We start from the raw sequence: 19,633 nt of genomic DNA on the forward strand, positions 1-19,633 counted from the left end.
AGGAGACGCTGGGGCTACATGGCTGCTCCCGCCTTGGCAGGCCAGGCTTCCTTCTGGGCAGGGCCAAATGGGGACTCTGACCCATCCTTCTCTCCGGGCTGCTCGAGGGGAGAAGTCTGCAGCCTGAATTGAAGGAAAGGCTGGGCTCCCACACAATCGCTTGCTGGTATAGAAACCAGGACACTCGCAGATGTTTCCATAGCCCCCAGAGTCTCAGGCCTGAGCTGGCGACAAGGCAGGAAGTAAGGGAAGATAGGAGAGGAGGGGGTCCAGGAAGCCCAGCCTCTCCTCTACCCGCTTGACCTTCAGGAGGCAGGAGAGCAAATAGGAAGGTTTGGCACCTGCCTTCTGTGAGCCTGGTGCCCTGACGCTCTGAGACTCTGTTTCCTCATCTGGAAGCAGGAGGTTGGAGGGAGATGCCGGTTGGGTGCTGGTCCGGGTCTTAACTCACAAGCGGTCACTACTGAGACTGTGGGCCCAGCTGTCTAGGGCCACATCATTTAAGCGCCTCATGATCAAAGTCCAGAGTCAGGAGGGAGGGCCTTTCGGGGGTAACCAGAGAGGAAGACATTGCTCCATCTAACTCAGAAGCAGTAAGAACTGGGGAAGGGAGAAGAGGGACAGCTATTTGGGGATGGGTTTGGAAAGGTATGAGGAGGGGGACTGACCTCCAGGGCTCAGTGGACAGGTTCAGGTCCAGCTGGCCTGCTTCTCAGCTTCCTCATGGTCACCCTTCTTGGACACTCAGTGAGTGAGACCTCCCCCCACCTCCACCGCAATTTCTGTGCCTTCCCATCCAACTCCCAGTAAAAGACTGGCATCTACTGGGCCGGGACTGGGTGGCAGGCTCTGATGCAAGCACCATATACTTACTCCCCACACCAAACTTCAGAAGCATGGGATGTGATTACTCCCATTTTACAGGGAGGGAATCTGGGGTTCAGAGAGGCTTTAATTTTGTTTGTGACATTGGAGCTAAGATCTAAACCCAAGCAATCAAGCTGTCTGGGCTCCTTTCTCACAGTGACATTGAAGCAAAGATCTAAACCCAAGCAATCAAGCTGTCTGGGCCCCTTTCTCACAGTGCACGCCCCATGGTGGGTTCAAGACAGATTCCCCCAAAACCAGGGAGAGAAGAGCAGATGGATAGACTCAGGCCCTCTGATCAGCAGGTCCCAGAGAGCCGAGGCCGTGACACAGCAGACATGAAGGAAGCATGAACCTGGGACCAGGATCTGGGAGCTCTCTTTACCTTCCTGCTTAAGAAATTCCTGATCCTCAGGAGTGGAGCAGTTTCCAGAATGCCCACCAGCATTCCAAATGGCCAGAACTGGGGGGCTTCGGCCTCTGAGAATACAAATGAGACCCCGAGGCTCCCCCGCCATGGCAGAGGCCCTCCCCATGGCCACTGAGGAATCGAGAACCGTCCTGCCAGACTGGCTGTCTTCCATGTGCATTTGGAGGTGACCAGCCCCAAGGGAGCCGACCGGTCCCGTCCAGCTGGCCCAAGGTCACCAACAGCTCTAGAAACAATGGGCAGTGGGTCCAGCCGTGGCCGGGGCCAGAACAAAGGCTTGGGCACTTCCTCACATTGAGGCCCCCTCCTTCATGGTTTGCCAAGGCAGGAGATGGAGGAAGCCTTCATCAGGAGGGCAGGCATGTTTTGCAAAGACTGTTCCCAGGAGAATCGCAGTCGCCAGTGCCGACAGGGGAGCTGACAGTGGGGCTGGTTACTCATGGCTGAAGTCTGCCTGCCAGGAAGCGGGGGGAGGGGGGCCCTGACTCCAGGCAGGCCCAAGGGGTTCCACCTTGCTCCCCAGGCTGGATCACTAAAATGCAGTGTTATCACCCTCCTGCTCCTCCTCTCCATGGCCCTAGCTTGGAAGTTGGCATCTTTTCTCTGAGCTGCCTTGGCCTCCACACTGTTGCAGTTTTAGTCTTCTAAACTTGGCTCTACTGCCGCCCTGCTCTGAAACCCCCCGTGGCTCTGTAGTGCTCACAGAGACAGCTCAAGCTTCTTCACTTGCCGTGCAAAGTCCTTCAGGAGCCAGTCCTAAAATCTTCCATTTTCCTGCCCACCGCCAACCCCCGGACTCCCCAGGCCCCTTTCCCCTGGCAACTCTGCCCTGCTCCCATCCCACCTGGAGTGCCCTGCCCCACTAACTCCCCTACCCTCCTTCAGGGTCAGGCTTCAAAGAAGCAACTTCTCCCCGATACGAGTTTCCTCCTCTGAGCTCTATGCCCCCAGTAAAATCCAAGAAGGATCTGAGCCTGGGAATTTGGAGAACAGGGTGTCAGAACACCAACTGATAATGGAACAATCTTCCTCAGACTAAGCTTCCCCACACAGCACAGCCTGTTGACACAAGAGTCCTGACATCATTGTTAACAGCACCCCCTCAGGTTTGGCCCCTGTGCTGAGGCAGAGGAGGGGTGAGGCAGAGGGGGAGGGCCCAGGGTCCCCCACCCATGGCCTGAGATTGCCTGCCCGGGGTGCCCCAGCAGGGTCCGGGGAGATGGCGAGAAGGGCGCTTATCCCCCAGGGCTCCATTCTGCATGGAGGTGGGACTTGGCTGAGCCTCACAGACGTCCATGGGCCTTAAAACAGACCTTGCCAGATAAGCACCCAGGATCACCCTTATCAGAGGCCACAGGAAAGGCGCTGGCTTTAATCTCAGAACCACACCTAACTCAACAGTTTGGACACCTCAGGCAGCTGGGCTGCCTGGCAGCCCACACCTCCCCAGCCAGACACCCAGTGACTGGGCCTGGAGCTGGGGCACAGGGTGAAGGGAGGGGGCAGGTGTGGGCTGGAAGGGGCTTCTTCAAAGAGGAAAATGAACCCTGGGCTTCATCCCCCACGACAGGACTGGTATGGGTTGCTGGCGGGAGGGAGGGAGAGAGTGAAGACCAGGACCTCTGTGTGTGTGTGTGTGTGTGTGTGTGTGTGTATGTGTGTGTGTTAGGCATGCACACACACACACTAAAGGGGGAAACCTGTAGCTGTGTGACCTACCCCCACTCACTGGGCTCTGGTCTTGTTAGAGAGAAGCTGATCAAGGACATTCAGCCAGGTAATCCAGGAGGGCTTCCGAGTGGTGGCGTCTTAGACACAGGCCCTGAGGGATGGGCAGTATTTGACAGGCGGACACAGGGATCTGGAGGGCAGGGACCCAGGTGCATCAAGGAGCACCAGGGAAGACCTCAGGCAGTGAGGAGTTCACTGGGCAAGCAGCTGCTATGGTCTAGGGCGGGGAGTGCATGGAGATGGAGAAGGGAGTGGGGGAGCCAGAATTAGAGGCAGATTAGAGTCAGCCTTCCCATCATATGTGCTCCTTTCCACCTGAAGACCTTCATGGTGGTTTGGTTTCCAAGAGACACCTGTGAAGAAGAAACATCCTAAGAGGACTCTTAATTACGGATTTCTCTCTGATCAGTTCCCCCGTTTGCAAAGAGAAGTCCTTGGGTGTCTTCCTGAGGAACAGGATGGGTGTTTTATGGGAATGTGGGCTGGACAGCAGGATGAAGCACCATGATATGAAAGTGGCATGGAGAGAGAGGTGGGAAGGCAGACTGAGTACTTGGCCAGGGAGGGTGTTCTGCCCCCCCTCATGCAGACTGGGTCTGCTGGAGCAGCGACCCCAACAACGTAGCGGCCCTTGTAGTGTGCACCCTGACCCACAGGAAGTCTGCCCGCCCACTGGTCCAGCCCACCTCTCGTCCTGCATTAAGCAATCTCCATTATCGCAAATGCCTGGCATTTTTGCCTGGTAATTATAGCTCCCACAGGCCTGTGAGGATTATGGCATGATTAGGGAATGAGGAGGACTCTGGTGGTTGTTGAGAAATACTTGCAGATGGACTTAGCGGTCTCTTTACCCCCTGCAAGAGTCAGGATCCTGTAAGGAATCCGTGGCCAGAGAAGATCATCCATGGGGCCGCCACTGGCGAAGGCACGGCATTGAGGTTAGATGCGGTACTGAGGCGCCTCTGCTCACTCATGCTGGAAATATGAGTGATGCACATCACACATATGCACATCACTTCCCCGGCCCTTGTGATGTGCAGCCCTGCTCCACCTGTCACTACACGGTGTAGTGACGCCCCTTGTCCTCATTATGACCTGATGAGGGCTCACTTTACCGATGAGGACACAGGTCCAGAGAGCTTATGTCAAGTGCTCACAGCTACACAGGCAGGAAGCAGTGATTCAGGACTAAACTCAGGCCTTCTGGTCCCGATATGACTTCTTCCCCCTGTGTCTATAATGGCGCTCCACTTGCTTGCTCCTTCAGTACTTCTTCATTATGGGGATGACTTCTGTGTTTCCAAACTGCGACCCCACTAAGCTCTAGGGCAGAGCTTCCAAGGCTCCCCCCTCACCAGTCCCAGCCCTCCCAGGAACCTGGGCCCACGGCTGCCCACTCTTCCATTGGCAGTGCCTCTGATGGGCCAGACCCAAGCCCGGCTCCTGACTTCTGGCTCAGACACACACAGAGACCCTGGGGAGCAGTCAGGTGGGGCCTGGATGAAACCCCATCTTAGGATTTCCCCCAATGCCCCTCTAGTCCCTGGCCCGGCTCTGATCCCCAGGGAGTTCTTGCAGCTCTTCTGGAAACTCTTACATATGCATCTGCTGCGTAGAACTTAGACAGATGTGAATGGTTCTGCCAAGGTTGGCCCATCACACTTGCCAGCTGCAGGAGAAAGTGAGAAAGCACTGGGCTGGCAGTGGAGCAGGCCAGCAGGTGGCAAGGGCTTCACTGAAGAGGCATCCATGTGCTGGGATCCCCTTCCCCACTTCCTCCTAATAAAGCACCTCCTCTCCCAAAGCCAAGGGAGGGAGGCTTCAAGAAAACTCCTTGAAAGCCTGTCATGTGAGTCCTACAGTGTGGGACTGTCCTTCACTCCCGCCTGGGGATAATAAGATGCCACTGCTCCCGACAGGCGGCAGCAGACAGGCAGCCTGAGGGGAAAAGATCCAAGGAGGCGAAGATGTGCTGGTGCTTTGCTTGGTTCAAACATGGATCCTGCAGAAGGAAGACTCCAGTCTTTCTGGAGTTGGGGAGGGAGGGAGGGGGGTTGACTCCACTAGAAGTGGGGGTGGGGCCAGTGCTGGGAGCCTCCGTGAGCTCCAGATTGGGGATGAGTCACCTGACTCAGGAGGGACCCCTGTGGGTTAGAGGTCCCCCATAAGACTAGCAGGAGGGGGAGGAACTTTCCGGAGAAGAGAGCATGAACTTAAGTGTTGCTGTCGGCCTCGTCTTACTGTTCACACTGCCAGAAGGGCAGTGGAACCAGACTGCCCTTTCATCCAGAGACCAAGAGACCAAGACCAAACCACTGAAAAGAAATCCAAGCGGAAATGCAGACAACGTCCCTTGGTCTCCGAGGGGGACTGGTCCAGGAGGCACCAAGGGTACCAAATCCCAAGGATGCTCAAGTCCCATAGCTGGGCTGTCAGTATCCGCTCGTGCAGAATCCATGGATACAGGGAACCAACTGTAATTAGAATAAAGCTGCTTCCTGCTCGCATCCCACAGAGGTCTGCTTGTTCAATAAACTGGCTCCCCCATGCACGTGGAGGCCAGAGAGGGAGCAGCCAAGCCCAGGTTCAGTCCTTGAGAAGCCACTCAACTCTAGGATATGGTTCTTAACCTTTTGGGGGAAAAGAGAGGGACTTGCTGCAAGATCAAAGCCGTGAGGCAAGCTACAGACTCTTTCCACAGAAAATTACACAAATGTACACGTGCACAAAAAATTTAATATAATCTGGGGGCACTACGGACCCTCACCCACAGTCTCCCTCGAAAACTCTGCAGCCCAGATGGGAAAGCCATGTACAAGGAGGCAGGGCCTACACTTCATTCTTACAAGCTTGGCAGCAGCACCGTGGGCTCATTCTGATCTGTGGACCTGGAAGAGGGTGGTGTCGGGCTTTGCTCATCTTCCTTTCCAGAAAATTCCAGGCCAGGGGCGTCATACTGCTCTTGTACCTGTGTCTTGGCTTCTAGAAAAAGTGCTTTTGTAATTTGTTGGAACTGATCTCCTCAAGCAATGCTGGGAATATTTTGATTTCTCCAGCTCCGCCAATGGTGCCCTGGTCAGGAGGTTAAGTGTTTTATTGAAAAGACACACTTTTCCTTCCCAGGCTGATAAACAAGGCTGCTGCAGGGAAACCGACTTCCTCCCCCGGGTCACTCAGCTGCAGCGGCCTAACCCTGGCCAAGGAAAACAAATGTGTAAACATTTCAGGGACATATAGGAAGCGTTTCTGCTGGACGCCTGCAGTGAATGGCCACTGGAGTTTACACAGCAAACCCCACGGGGGCCTCGGCACAGCCGGGACAAAGCACTCCTGGCCTCTCATTTCCCTCCCAGCTCCTACTTGCTGCTCCCCAAAGACCCATAGTCCCGCCACTGCTTTTACCCAGCCCACGAAAGCACTAAACAGACTCCTTAGTGGTCACCACCAAACGCCAGCTTTGCCTGCTATATGCTTGGCTCTTAAAGAGAACGGGGGTCTCCCAGCCAGCATTGCAGGGGGAGCACAACCCCTGAGCTGTTTGTGTCCTGAGCCTTAAGGGGGGACATGGAAGCTGGGGACTGGCTGCCGTCCAGTGTCTACAGCCCTCCCTGGGTCAGGGCAGATGTGGCAGGAGCGCGTGTCTGGTCCTTGCGCGTGAACACTCTCCTCGGCAGGCCCCACTCAGAATCCCAGCCAAGCACTCGAGGGGCACAGCCAGGCGGCTGTGGGGTGGGGGGGCCTCTTACATGATGCATCTCCTGACTCCCACGTGGACAGCCAGGTGACAGCGGTTCCTGGGGGCCGTGTTCTACTTCTGGGTACCCTCGCTCAGTCCACTGTTGTGAGCCACTGCAGAGGGGTCCGTAGCTTCCGTTTTTGACAAAACTCTCTCTCTGGTCTCCTTCTTCACCAGCCTCCCATTGCATTTCTATGCTTGATCGTGCTCCTCTTTGGGATCCATAGGATATAAATTATTGGAATGAAGGAGGCTCCAAGTACAATGTTCTCTTCACGGGTGACTATGGAGTCTTCCCCGTTCCCGCATACTCCACCCTCCATCTGGAGTGTGAGGGTCTCCGTGGGCTCGGCCCTCACACACTTTGGCCTGTTTTCTCCACACACGCCCCACTGCAGCCACACCAGGGCCCATATCTAGTCCCTCTCCTCATCTTCATCTCACTGTCCCGGGGCCAAAGGTCCCTCCCTAGAAGGTTCTGTCCCCACACCTGTGTGGCCAGGTGTAGCCTACCCTCCAGGTGCACATGTCCGTCCTCACGGGGCCTCGCAGGCATCGAGGTCAGCCCTGAGATGGGGTCCCAGGGGGCCTGAGTTACTCCTGGTCCGCACAGCTTATGGAGCTTGGTGCCTCAGACATGGGGCTGATCAACAGAAGGCAGGCTAGACCATAAGCCCAGCCAGGGACACCTCTGGGCCACAGGGTATGGCTCACATAGAGACTCTTGCTGGGTGATGACTGAGCCCACAGGTCTCCAAGGCTCTGGCCCCCTCCAACCGTCACTATTCCACCCCCCCACCCCCCAGCTATGACCCTCGCAAACCTCATGCTTCCTTTGCAGCAACAGAACAAATGAGATTGGCCCTCAGCACAGATCTGACTCCTGGTTTATAGAAGCCAACTCCCAGAAATAACGAGTGCCCTGGATCCATCGGCTGACCACATCAGAGGCTGGATGAGGGGATGGCCCAGCAGGGAGCAAGGGAGGGATGCAGAGAAAAGGCAGCAGAGGTCCCACCAGCCTCCCTTGGCAGTCACAACTCAGCTGGGAGGGGCTGCACAGCAGTGTGCTGGGCCCAAATCACTCCCTGGCAGGCCCTTCATGGAAGAGGCAGGGAGGTTTTGGATGCTTCTGTAGCAGTGCTGGTTCAGGTGCTGGCCCAGACTTGTCCCTGAGGACTGGGAGCTCTGCCATCACCCCTAGCGATGAGCACTGGTGCCATGGGGCTCATCCCCACAGAGGGTCACAGGATGGGTTCCGAGCCGTTCCAGTTCACTGATGCTCCCTTCCACCTAAGAACAGAGGGACAGAGAGTTAGAGCTACGGGGCCACAGAGGAACCATTTCTTGTCCTCACTCACCTGATCTCCCATCTCCATGGCTTCGAGGATTTCAAGTTTCATCATGTCCACATCACCCTTCCACACCCACAGACAAACCTACACACCGGGTCCCTATAAGACAAATGCACCCAAAACCCCTTGACAAGCCGAGTGATCTACACACATCTGAGTCCAGCTGCTCTTCAGGGGCAGCCGGATGGTGGCACTGTAAAGGCACATGGGAAGACCCAGATATGGAAAAATCCTGGAGGTTTCAAGGCACAGAAAGGGGTCCAGTCGCCGGAGCCCAGAAAGGTAGGCACGGGGCATAGGGAGCCCACAGAGGCGGCACCACACAGGACCTAGAAGGCCTTGCAAGGATTCTGGCCTTTGCTCTAAAAACCACGAGAAGTTAATGAAGCGCTGTGAGCAGTTCAGTAAAACACAGGTTTGCATTTTCAAAAAATTACTTTAGGAAGCCTTAAGAAGCAGTGAGTATAATTAAATAGGAGTCCAGAGATCAAATGTAAAGAATCTGCAAGACTCGGATTCGATCCCTGGATTGGGAAGATCCCCTGGAGAAGGAAATGGCAACCCACTCCAGTATTCTTGCCTGGAGAATCCCATGGACAGAGGAGCCTGGCGGGCTACAGTCCATGGGATTGCAATGAGTCGGACACAACTGAGCAACTAACACTTCAGCAGAGTTAGATATAATTTAATAATAGTTCAATCCCCAAATTAAAGTTACTATAGGAGAGACCAGCACTTAATTTTAATATTAATACATGGAATTAGTTTTCTATAAAGGACTGAGAGGAATCACATTTATAGCAGGTGGAATATTTCGGAAAAATCTGGCATTGGGTGCATTATACACAAACGTACATCCTAACATTATACAAACCAGGAAACAGATGTTGCATACCTCAATAGCAGTACTAGAACATGGAGTTTGAGGCTGGAGTTTTGAAAAGTTTCCCAGGGTGTGGGGTTTGGGGAGCAGACATTTTCAAAACCTAAAGTTTTACAAGTCAAAATTGAAATTATCACAGAGAGGGAAGAATGGGACACTTTTCTTACTTTACTTGTACATCTGCATTGGAAAGCCCAATATAGGCAAACCTCATTTTGTTGAGCTTTTCTTTATTGCACTTTGCAGATACTATGGGTTTTTTTTGTTTGTTTGTTTTACAAATTGAAGGTTTATGGCAACCCTGCATCAAACAAGTTATCAGCACCATTTTTTCAACAGCATTTGCTTACTCTGCAGTTCAAGCTGTTTCATTATTGCTATCTTTGTTACGGTTATCAATGATCAGTGATCTCTGACATTATTACAAAAGATTACGACTCATTGAAGATCATGCAGGTTAGCATTTTTGGCAATAAAGTATTTCCTGATTAAGATATGCACATTGTTTTTTAGACATAATGCTATTGCATACTTGACAGACTATAGGATAGTGTAAACCTGACCTTCACGTGCACTGGGAAACCAACAATTCGTATGACTCACTGCATGGGTCTGGAACAAACCTGCAACATCTCTGAGGTCTGTCTGTATCCCTGAGATTGCACCTGCAGCAAGACGGGAGTGAACAGGTTCTCTCAAAGTAAGACTGTTGCATTTTCCAACCGAGTGCTTAGCAGTACCACAAAGTTTCAGTCGTGGTTCGCCATAAAGCCAGCACTTTCCATCTTCATGAATAACCTAGAACCCCACTGAATTTCTCTCCTTCTTCCTCAGGCTTCTGCTCTTTGTCTTTCTTCACGACTATCCCTGCCTTTCAGGACCCCATCCATGTCTCTGAGTTTCCAGTCGAGAGGGACAGGCTTGCAGAGGCAAGGGGATTCATACTCGTTCTGTTCTTCCAATCTACTTTCCTCCCAATGACCAGCAACTTCTTGGTCTCTGTAAAGACTGTACGACCCCCACGGAGTATTTTTCACACTTTACATCATTCCATTTCCCTTCAAGTGAGCAAAAAGTTTTATTGTCATTTGGAGAAGAAAAAAAAAAAAATCTTAGTGTAATTTTGTGCTTCTTGCTCCCATAGAAAGGTGTGGTATGGGTGACAATATTTGCATATAGCTCATTTTGGAACAATTACTACCGCATTCTCCTCCTAGCTCCACCAAGGCCTCCACCCTGTCCAGGGCTTCCATAACTCCCCAGGGAATGTAAGAATGTAATGGCTATCATAGTCTAGACACCAGGCACAGCCCTGCCCTGTATCATGCGTGTCAAGTGACAGTTCAAGAAATTTTCATCTGGTCCAAATATGAACACTGGAATGCATCTTCTTGTTAAAACACTCGGCAATAAAAGACTGAGGATGATGGAATAGCTGCTCAGCCACGAATGTTAAACTATTTTAAGAAACCCTCCAAAACTAGCTCTGCATTCCCTTCAGTGTCATTTGGTAGTGTCCTGGGATACTGCATGATTGCACCCAAAATGGGGTTGTATGGTTTTTTGGCAAAATGGTTCTTTTCTTCCTGCATAAAAGGCTAAGAGAGGTACCATTTCATCACCCGCACCATTTGGCCCCTGGAATCCTTCCAGTCTCAGATACTCAAAGGCAGGTCTGGATGTGTAAAAAGTTTGCATACATTTCTAGAAGAGAGTTTCTCCAAAGAGTAATTGTTGGAAGAACTACCTTAACAAGATTCATTCCAAGCCTAACCTGTGATAAGAAATGCAGGATAACCTCTCATGCTCCTCCACTGACCCAATCCCTGCTTCATCATCAGTCATGTCTTGTGCATCAACAAGGTCAGCATCACCTGTTCCACTGGAATGTGGATTAAGTGACTCTTTGGTACCCGAGTGCTTTAGATGGTGTCCTGAGGTGCTGTGTTGTTGGCACTGAGATAGATCCAGAGGAACCTATTAGACTCTTTGGGGTTAAGCTAATTTGATGGAACCATCAGCATCAGAAGCATCCATCACTGCCTAAAGGAGAGATACTGGGACTGTCTGGAGACAACTTAGCAGTCCTGGAAGGAGTCAGGTTGCTCCTTGGTGAAGAGTGCCCACTGCCTGAGTGCCCAGTGCCTGCCCTACTGGCACAGGACCCTGATGACATCTCAGGGTAGCTAATAGAGGTCCAGCCAGTGGGGAAGACAGATAGAGCTCTGTCTTCCACAACCAAGCAGGCTCTGGAGGTAAGATGAGCTGAGAAGGGTTGTGATGACCACAGGTTCCAAGGGACCATGTGGACCTACTGGGTTAACAGCACTTGAGCAACCTGCAGCCACACAAGGTAGAGCCTCATCGATTCTACCAGGCAGCTTGAGGTTTTCAATTTGCTTTCTCTGTTCATCATTTTGCAGTTTTGAAACACATCATTAAACACCTTTTACTGTTTTGTTAAGATTTGTAGAGGAGCATGTGTGTATGTGTATTAATCGCTCAGACGTGTTCGACTCTTTGCCACCCCATGGACTGTAGTCCACCAGGCTCCTCTGTCCACGGAATTTCCCAGGCAAGAATATTGGAGTGGGTTGCCATTCCCTTCTCCAGGGAATCTGACTGACTCAGGGATCGAACCCGGATCTCCTGCATTGCAGGCAGGTTCATTGCCAACTGAGCTACCAGGAAAGCCCCGTAGAGGAGCATCAGCTTCTGTAAAGTTCCTATCAAAATTTTAGACACTAGAAGCACATCCTGAATCCAGATGCCCAGATGAAAGGCAGAAAAGAGTGACATTCCTGCATACAGCCTGCCTCCAGACAGGCACCAGGGACCCAGATTTGCAAAGGAGAAATTACTGCCAAGACCAGTTTGGATTCTTGCCTCCAGTCATGGAGAGAATGAGGGGAAGAGTCAGAAATAGAGCAGACTTCCTGTATCCCTATAAGATCCACCCTCAGCCTGGTCCCCAACGCCCTTCCCTCATCCCTCTCCATCCCTCGCAGCCTCACCCTCCCCATACCGACAGGCAGACAGAAGCTTCTCCTCTGAGCTCCCAATTTGACAAAACAGAGTTTGGCTTCAGTGCAGGGGTGAGTCACTCTCATCTGCTACTAGACGCCCATGTCACACCAACCAGTCACTGAGTCCTAAGGTCAGGCTGTGGGGTTGATGTTGGCTTTGAGGCTTTCCATAGAGGTAACCAACCCATCACACCCTGGCCAACAGGTGCAGAGGCAGGGAGAGTAGTAGAAACACAGAAAGAAAGCAGCTTACAACTACAACAGGAAAGCAGACATGTTTTAAAATTGAAAGAGCTGAAACGCTGGGATGCTGTGTTTATGAAGGGTTCCCCAGGGGGGATGGTTCTGAAAGTCTACGGGCCAATTACAAGGATGAATAAGAACTCTAAACATGCAATCAGGGGCTGATAGAGAAAGGGAAGGGTGAAATGGAGTGGCTTCTGAGTGGGCTGCTGCTGCTGCTGCTGCTAAGTCACTTCAGTCGTGTCCGACTCTGTGTGACCCCATAGACGACAGCCCACCAGGCTCCCCCGTCCCTGGGATTCTCTGAGTGGGCAGGCAACATCAAAGCTCACTCAGCTACAAAGAAGGAGGCTGAAGGTGTGAGAGTTTAGAGCAGGACTCCTCAGAGTGGGCACAGTGGGTATTTGGGGCTAGACAGTGGTTGTGATGGCTGTCTTGTGCACTGCAGGACATCTGACACCCTCCCCCCAACCAAGGACAACCCAAAATGTCCCCAGATGTTGCCAAATATCCCCTGCAGAACAAAATTGCCCCCAGTCAAGGACCACTGGCTCAGGGGTTGAGCTCAGTGAAGCTGCGGTGGTCCCGAGCTCAGGTCCGCTCAGCGTCATGGACAGGCCCATCTCATGATCACGACTAAATCCCTTTCCTCTCCAGCAGCCATCCCTGAGCAGTAACCTGCCTCCACAGATTCTGAACACTGACAGAACTAGTGTATTTCAGAGGGAAAAAAGAGGACTTGCTGTACCAGCGAGGAGAAGAGAGCAGGCCTGCTTTTAAAGCCGCCAGAGCTGACCTGTAGAGATACACCCCAGAATTCCTCTCACTCACTTTGGATTTCCAGACAAGTACCCAGTGTGCCAGCATCCCATCCTAGGTGCCAGCCGCTGGCAGCCAGAGCAGCTACAGGATGAGCCCCACGGACTGCCTCTCACCTGAGAGCCTGGCCAGAGCTGTGCCCTCTGTTAGGGGAATCACACAGACTGAAACCACCCATCCTGGCCAGGAACCATAGGAATCAATCGCGTGAGTTACTTTAGGACAGGAGGTCCTGGTAAGGAACACGGAACAAGCCACCATCAAACTGAAGAGTTCGGGAAAAGGTCAAAAGGAGACACCACATGTCCGACCACCTCCCAGAATCCTTTTCACTGTCATCCATCTTGGCTGAGCAATGTGTGCTTCAGCAGCAAGGACCCTGAGTCAAAAGGATTGGCCAGAGACAACCCAGAAACTAATCCCATCCCCATAAGACCCGAGACTGCAAGCCACGTGGCAGAGCAGTTCTCCTGGGTTCCCTTACCCTACTGCTCTCCACCCAGGTGCTCCTTCCCAATAAAGGCTCTTGCGCGGTCAGCACGTGTGTCTCCTCGGACAAGTCATTTCCGAGTGTTAGACAAGAGCCCACTGTCGGGCCCCAGAAGGGGTCCCTGTTCCTGCAACACCTCCACCTGCGATGACCATCCTCCGTCTCCACCCCGCATCCTTTGGGGTCAGATCTAGGACCCCTCCTTCCAGAAGTATCCTTCCTCAGCACTGCTGTCAGACTCTCCCACCAAACTGTCATGGCATCTCCCTCTCCTGCTAGACGGTGAGCCCCTATCGCACAGAGCTGGTCTCACTTGCCTCCATCCCCTGCATGACCGCTGGCTCAGTGCTGGGCTCCCAGGGGTGCTGCTGAGTGACCACGCCCCCTGCACACCTACTAACCCTGCTCCCCTGCTCGAGCCCGGGCACCAGCAGGAAAGCCTGAGTCTTCACACTGCACTCCCAGTGGGCACTGAGACCTGCCCAAGGCCCACCTCCCCTCCCTTCCCTTCTGCTTCTTCCCATTCTTCCTCCTCCCCACCCATCCTCGGCCAACCTCACGTTGTGAGTCCCCCAAGGTCTCCAAAGGAAAGGGAATGCTTCTGCCAACCTCACAACAGCTCAGGGAAGGCACCATTATACCCAATCAACAGATGGGAAATGGAAGCCCAGATGGAGCCAGACCTGGAAGTCATGCCACGTGACAGGAGCACAGCCAGGACTCAGTCGGGGCCCCCAGACTCCCGTTCAATGCTGTGCACCACGGTGTTGCACATTCCATGAACAAGGAACACCACGGGCAGTTGGGCCTGTGGGCTGCAGGGAGGGGACTCAGAAGAGGGTGGCTGGGTGGCAGGAGCACCCAGGGAACCCTCCCTCAGCAGGCGAGAGGCACTGTGAAGTCGGCACCGAGGCAAGAAGGGTGTTTGCAGAGATTCCACAGGCCGTAGGGGGGAGCAGCGGAGGGAGCTGGGTGCTCAGCTACAGCCCCTCACAGGCACCGTCCCAGCTGAAATTACATTTTCCATTTTTTGTCTGATCCACCAAACAGAAACATCTGTGGCCTAGCCCCAGGCCCTAGTTATGAGTTCTTTCCTCTTTTCTCTGGCCTGTTGACAACCGTTTCATTTTCTCTCCCCTATTCTACTGAGGCTGGAAGCTTGAGAGAGGTTACTGTGTGTGCCTTGTTTGGAAATGACCATAAATCAGGCTTTTTTTTTTTGCTGAGATGGTTAGAGAACAGAGGAGGGAGGAGGGTAGGGGACAGACACAATCAAAGGTAACAGGAGATTCTCTGAGGCCGAGGCATGCATTACACTAGAGAGTGGAAATGGTCCGGGACCTGGGGTGGGTTCCAATTAGGATGCTCTTCTCCAAAGTCTGGCAGTCTGGTCTTGTGCAATGTCACCATGGCAACAAAGCCAGGTGGTGGGAAGTCACCCTGCCCGTTCAGTGACCTTCCACTGGGCTGGGACAGCATGGGCCTAAGCTCCAGGCCCTGCACTGCTCTTGACTCGGGGTGTGGCCTGGGGCCAGACCCCAACCCTAGAGAACTCTGTCCGTAGAAGGAAGGGCCACGTCAGATGTTGTCCAAGGGCCTTTCTGTGGATCCAAGCAGGCTGCCAGATGGCCAGGCATGTGGCGTGCCTCGTGCAGGTTAGTGTGAGTGTCAGAGGCTCTGACAGGGTAACAAGAGCCGAGTCTGAGGGTGGGCAGTGCGTCTCTTCCTGGATTACAACAGAGTTGATCCTGAACTTGACTTCTGTCCGATGGTGAACTCTGAGAGCAAGACACAAGTCTCATCCAGCTGTTTCTTGCATAGAGTCAAGTCCAGAAGTTTCAAGAGGTTGGAGTGATGATGGAGAAATCCCACCTGCCCTCAAGTTGGTCTATGCTGCCGTGAGAGCTTGCTGCCTTTCAGCAGGTGCTTGGACTCTGACTGGCCTTGAAAAGGACCTGAGCTCGGGCCCCACCTGCTTCCTGTCAAGACAGTGGGACCTATCCCCCAAGAGGCCGGGCCCCAGCTCTGGAGGGTCTCGCTGACCTTGAAGGCCACTTTCCCAAGTTTCTCCCTTTGAGCTGTTTGAGAATCTGGGATGAAAACAAAATGCAAAGCCTTTGTAATCCAACCCCTTGGAACAGGATCCCAGGAGGCCAGGCCTGCTGTTTCCCATTACAGCGGTATGTTATCTGACGGGTACACAGGGTGAAAATCCTGCATTCCCTCTACTCACTCACCCACTCAGCTTTCCGGGAACGATGCTGGGAAAAGTTGGGCCGTGTTAACTACCCAGAAGGACCCATCAGGGTAGAGCAAGTGATGGGAGATGTTGAACTGGTCTCAGCAAAGTCCACACAGCGGGTGCAGCTCTCAGACCTGGGGGTGGGGGGCAGGGGGCAGCCAGCGGAGCCAGGAAGGAAGTACCTCAGGGCCAGTGTGTCAAGGCAGGCCAGACGCTGGAGGCTCAGCATCTCACTTGACGTCTGACCCTCACCAGGCAGCCTGGGAGGGGGAGCAGGAGGTAGACACCATCCCCACCAGCCACAGAGCATCAGTTCTCAAAGGGCCGTCCTAGGACAGCAGCACCTACAGCCCCTGGGAACTCGAGAAACACAGATTCTCAGGCCACATCCCAGACAGACTGAACCAGAAGCTTGGGGACGGGGGTGGGGAGGCTCAAGGTTTGTGTTTAACCACGTCCCTCCAGGGGAGGCCCACTGAAGCCTGGGACCACGCTCTAGAGCAAACCTTCCCTGTGAGGGGACAAACACAGACATGCTGGACCGCTGATCCCCTCAGCCATCAGGGAACTGTGTGGAGTCTGGGCCAACCAGCGGCTCCAGGCCAGTTGCCCCAAACCCTGCGTGTTGCCCACAGATGACGATTTCCTATCTGTGACGAGCACTAAGGAGCTCTGCTGGAGGAGATGCCAGGACTCAGTCTGGCCCAGGCTGCTCCCGTGACAGTGAGCAGGGACGGATACGGGTGGGGCAGGGACTCAGCCTGGACCGCCTGCCCCAGGCCAAGGGTGCAGGGCAGCCTCTCCGGATCATTTCACTGGCTCATTTCAGGGCCTGTGGCCCCACCCCGGTGCAGGGGTAGGTCCTAGGAGAAGAGGCAGCTGACAGAAGAGGGAGAGGAGACTCAGGTCCACGTTCACACTGGGATGTCTCTGGACTGACCAGAGCCCCAGGTCATTCTCAATCAGGGCTGAGCCTACAAAGACCAATCCCTGGACCCCTCCCTGGGAGGCACCTGGTGAGCCGAGTTCTGCAGCAGAAGCATTCTCAGGAAAGGAGGAGTTACTCCAGAGAGGGTCAGTGGAGAGGTTTGGGGCAGTGGGCCACCGGGGAGGGCTGCAGAGACAGACTTTCCTGCAGAGGCCTTCAGAGAAAGGTCCCAGGGGTTTGGAGGTGGGCAGAGCCTGTGCCCAGGGCGTGGCCCGGAGCCCCGCTGGGCAGACCCTCCTGCAGGAAGGATGCCCGGTGGCCCCCCACCCTGTCCTGCAGGAGGCGCCAAGGTCAGTGTCACCTCTTCCCCCCGCGCTGCCCATCTCTCATCACTCTGAATGAGTGGCCCTTTGTACATGAAAGGAAAGCGGGCTGCGTGTGCCTTTAATCCTCCCGACGAAAGAAGCGCCGGCACATGACCCCACAGGAATGCTCCACCCCGGCCCGGCGGGCAGGCAGGTGGGTGGATGAGCAGAGGGACGCATGAGTGGGGGACAAGGCAGATGGCCCCACACCTCCTCTATGTCCCTTCCCATGTTTGTGGGGCCTACTTTCGCTCCTCGGCTCCATTCAAGGGCTCACCGGCCTGTGGGCGGCTGGGCAGCAGCCCAAGGCTCCGGGTGAGCGCCCTGGATCTCAGGCAGTCAGAGCCGCAGGGCCCCAGACACGGCCCCCATCCTCCAGCCCAATCGCCACCGCTTCACAAACAGGAAAACACAGGTTCCGCCCAAGGGCACTGGGAGTCGTGAGCGGCTGAGACAATAATAACCAGGGCTGTGCAAGGCGCTTGGTGATGTCCTGGGTACTCCTCATGACCGCCGTGTGAGCCAGGCCCGGCCATCAGCCCCACTTTACAAATGACAAAGTGAGGCAGAGCAGACGTTCAATGGCTCACTGACAGAAAGCGGCAAGGCCGGGATTCAAACTCTGGGACCCTCGCTCACCACGCTGGCAAGTTCTCCTGCTCCCCTGCTGGAACCCGGGTCTCCTCCCTCCCGGCCTGCCCCTCCCATGGCACCATGAGGCCTCTGAGTCACCACCCAGAGGCTCTGGGAAGGGTCAGCCTGAGTGCTGGCAATTCCCCCTGCCTCCCTGCCACAGAGTGCTGCCCCAGCTCTGGGCCTGGTCAGAGAACCCCTGAGTCAAGTGAGTCCCCTGGCCTGATCCTCAGGCTCCCTAAAGACCGAGGGTGGGGTGAGAGGACTGGAGGACCTCCACTGCCTTGGAGGCTCCAGGGTGCCTCCACTGGGTGTTCAGAGGGCCCCACCTGCACCAGCAGAAGGTCCGGGGCCGTCCCCCCACAACGCAGAGGCGTCGCTGCTCCAGGAGGCCGTGGCTGAGCACACACTGGCCGGGCCGGGTCCTCCTCACTTCCGATCCTATTCAAGCGCCCCAACCCCCCACCCCCGACACCACCAGGGAACCTCACCTGTTCTTCCTCCCTTGGGCCTAACAGCACTCACCACATCTGGCAGCTGCTGCCTTGCACGAGGAGGGGTCTCAAGAGGCAGCAACTCACCACCCCCCCACCGCCTGACAAGGGGCATTTTAACAAGCTGTCTGAGACACGTCATCTCACAAATCACACGCTTCTCCCTGGGCTCCAGCGACCACAAAATGCCACATATGAACCAGCCCCAAGCATTGAGTCTTTCCAGTCTGCGGGGGTCCTCCATTCCCCATCACACACACACCCCTCCTAGGTGGGGACAATCCAGGAACCCCATTCTCCTTCCTATAGGCCACCCCCACCACTGCTGCCCCCCACCCCCCACCCCTCCACCACCACTCGGGCAAGGCTCCGAAGTCAGAGATGCGCCTGACTCACTTGGTTCTGATGCAGAGCTCGAGGGGAGGGACGAGGCCATTGTCCCTGTCCTCAGGGACGGTCTGGGTGGTGTCTGGGGAGGGAGGGAGAGAGAGGCACACGGTCATCAGCCAAGCCTGGGCTCACCCGAGGTCAGCATCAACAACCCTACTCCTTGGACCTGACTCCTCAGACGCCTACCGCTCTTCTCCTCTCATTTGGACCCTCCCTGGTTCCTGCCCATCAGCTCTGACCCAGATACCACAGAACCTACTCACTGGCCTCCCATCTCCAGTCTCTACCCCACCCTTCTGATCCACTTCAGCTACCAGAATAATTCTTTCCAAAAACATATCTCATCCCATCACTCCCCTTGCTCCAAAACCTTCCAGGGCTCCCCTCTGCCTAGAGAATAAAAACCCAAACTTGCTGGCATGATGCTCTTTCCTACATAGTCTCCACCTCACCTTCCAGCCTTTAACCCCACCGTTTCTCAAGGCCCAGTGCTGGCCCCCTCCTGCAGGAGGCCCTGCTCTTACTCGCCCTCCGACCCCCCAGTCCCTACAGTCGAGTCTGCATTGTTCTCTGCCTGCCCTGAGTGGGCGTGCTAAGGCCGGAGTCCCCGACCAGTCTGGAGGCTCCCCAGTTGCACAGGATGGGTGGGGAGGTGGCGCACCGACGGTCAGCCGGATCTGCTCCTGCTGGTTGGCCAGGCCGTCGTAGTAGTACAGGTCGAAGAGCTGTTCAGCCCTCCAATCTCGCAGCAGCTCGAGCTGGTGGCTGAAGAGGACGCTAAAGTGGCTCTCACTGCACACCACCCAGATGGGGAACCTCGGGGTCTTCAGGAAGCAACCCACCTGGACAAGGGAGAGGGAGCAGACGGAGATACCTGATGCAACGCGCCACCCGGGGAAGCAGGTTGGCGCATCTTCTGTCCAACCCCAGGCCTGGGCTGACCTCAGAGAGGCCCTGTGGGGGATCCCGGCCTGTGTGTGCTGCTCATGGACATAGGGCTG

At 54.7% G+C, this 19,633-nt stretch overlaps 1 protein-coding gene and 1 pseudogene across 1 annotated transcript in view; both read right to left on the bottom strand.

Annotated features, from left to right (window-relative positions):
* Positions 1-5,754: 5,754 nt before the first annotated feature.
* MINDY4 (MINDY lysine 48 deubiquitinase 4) overlaps positions 5,755-19,633 on the bottom strand; it is a 119,962-nt gene continuing 106,083 nt past the window's right edge. Inside the window, exons 16-18 of the mRNA XM_055420925.2 lie at positions 19,294-19,474; positions 18,639-18,711; positions 5,755-8,057 (exon numbers count right to left, since the gene is read on the bottom strand). Of these exons, the coding sequence (XP_055276900.2) occupies positions 8,009-8,057; positions 18,639-18,711; positions 19,294-19,474 (303 nt within the window). The 3' untranslated portion in view covers positions 5,755-8,008. The remainder of the gene's footprint in view (positions 8,058-18,638; positions 18,712-19,293; positions 19,475-19,633) is intronic.
* Positions 9,476-11,540, bottom strand: LOC148778353 (oxysterol-binding protein-related protein 9 pseudogene; annotated as a pseudogene).

This window comes from Moschus berezovskii, chromosome 3, assembly GCF_049115385.1.
Source record: "Moschus berezovskii isolate FMDL1 chromosome 3, NW_MosBer_1.0, whole genome shotgun sequence".
Lineage (NCBI taxonomy): Eukaryota > Metazoa > Chordata > Mammalia > Artiodactyla > Moschidae > Moschus > Moschus berezovskii.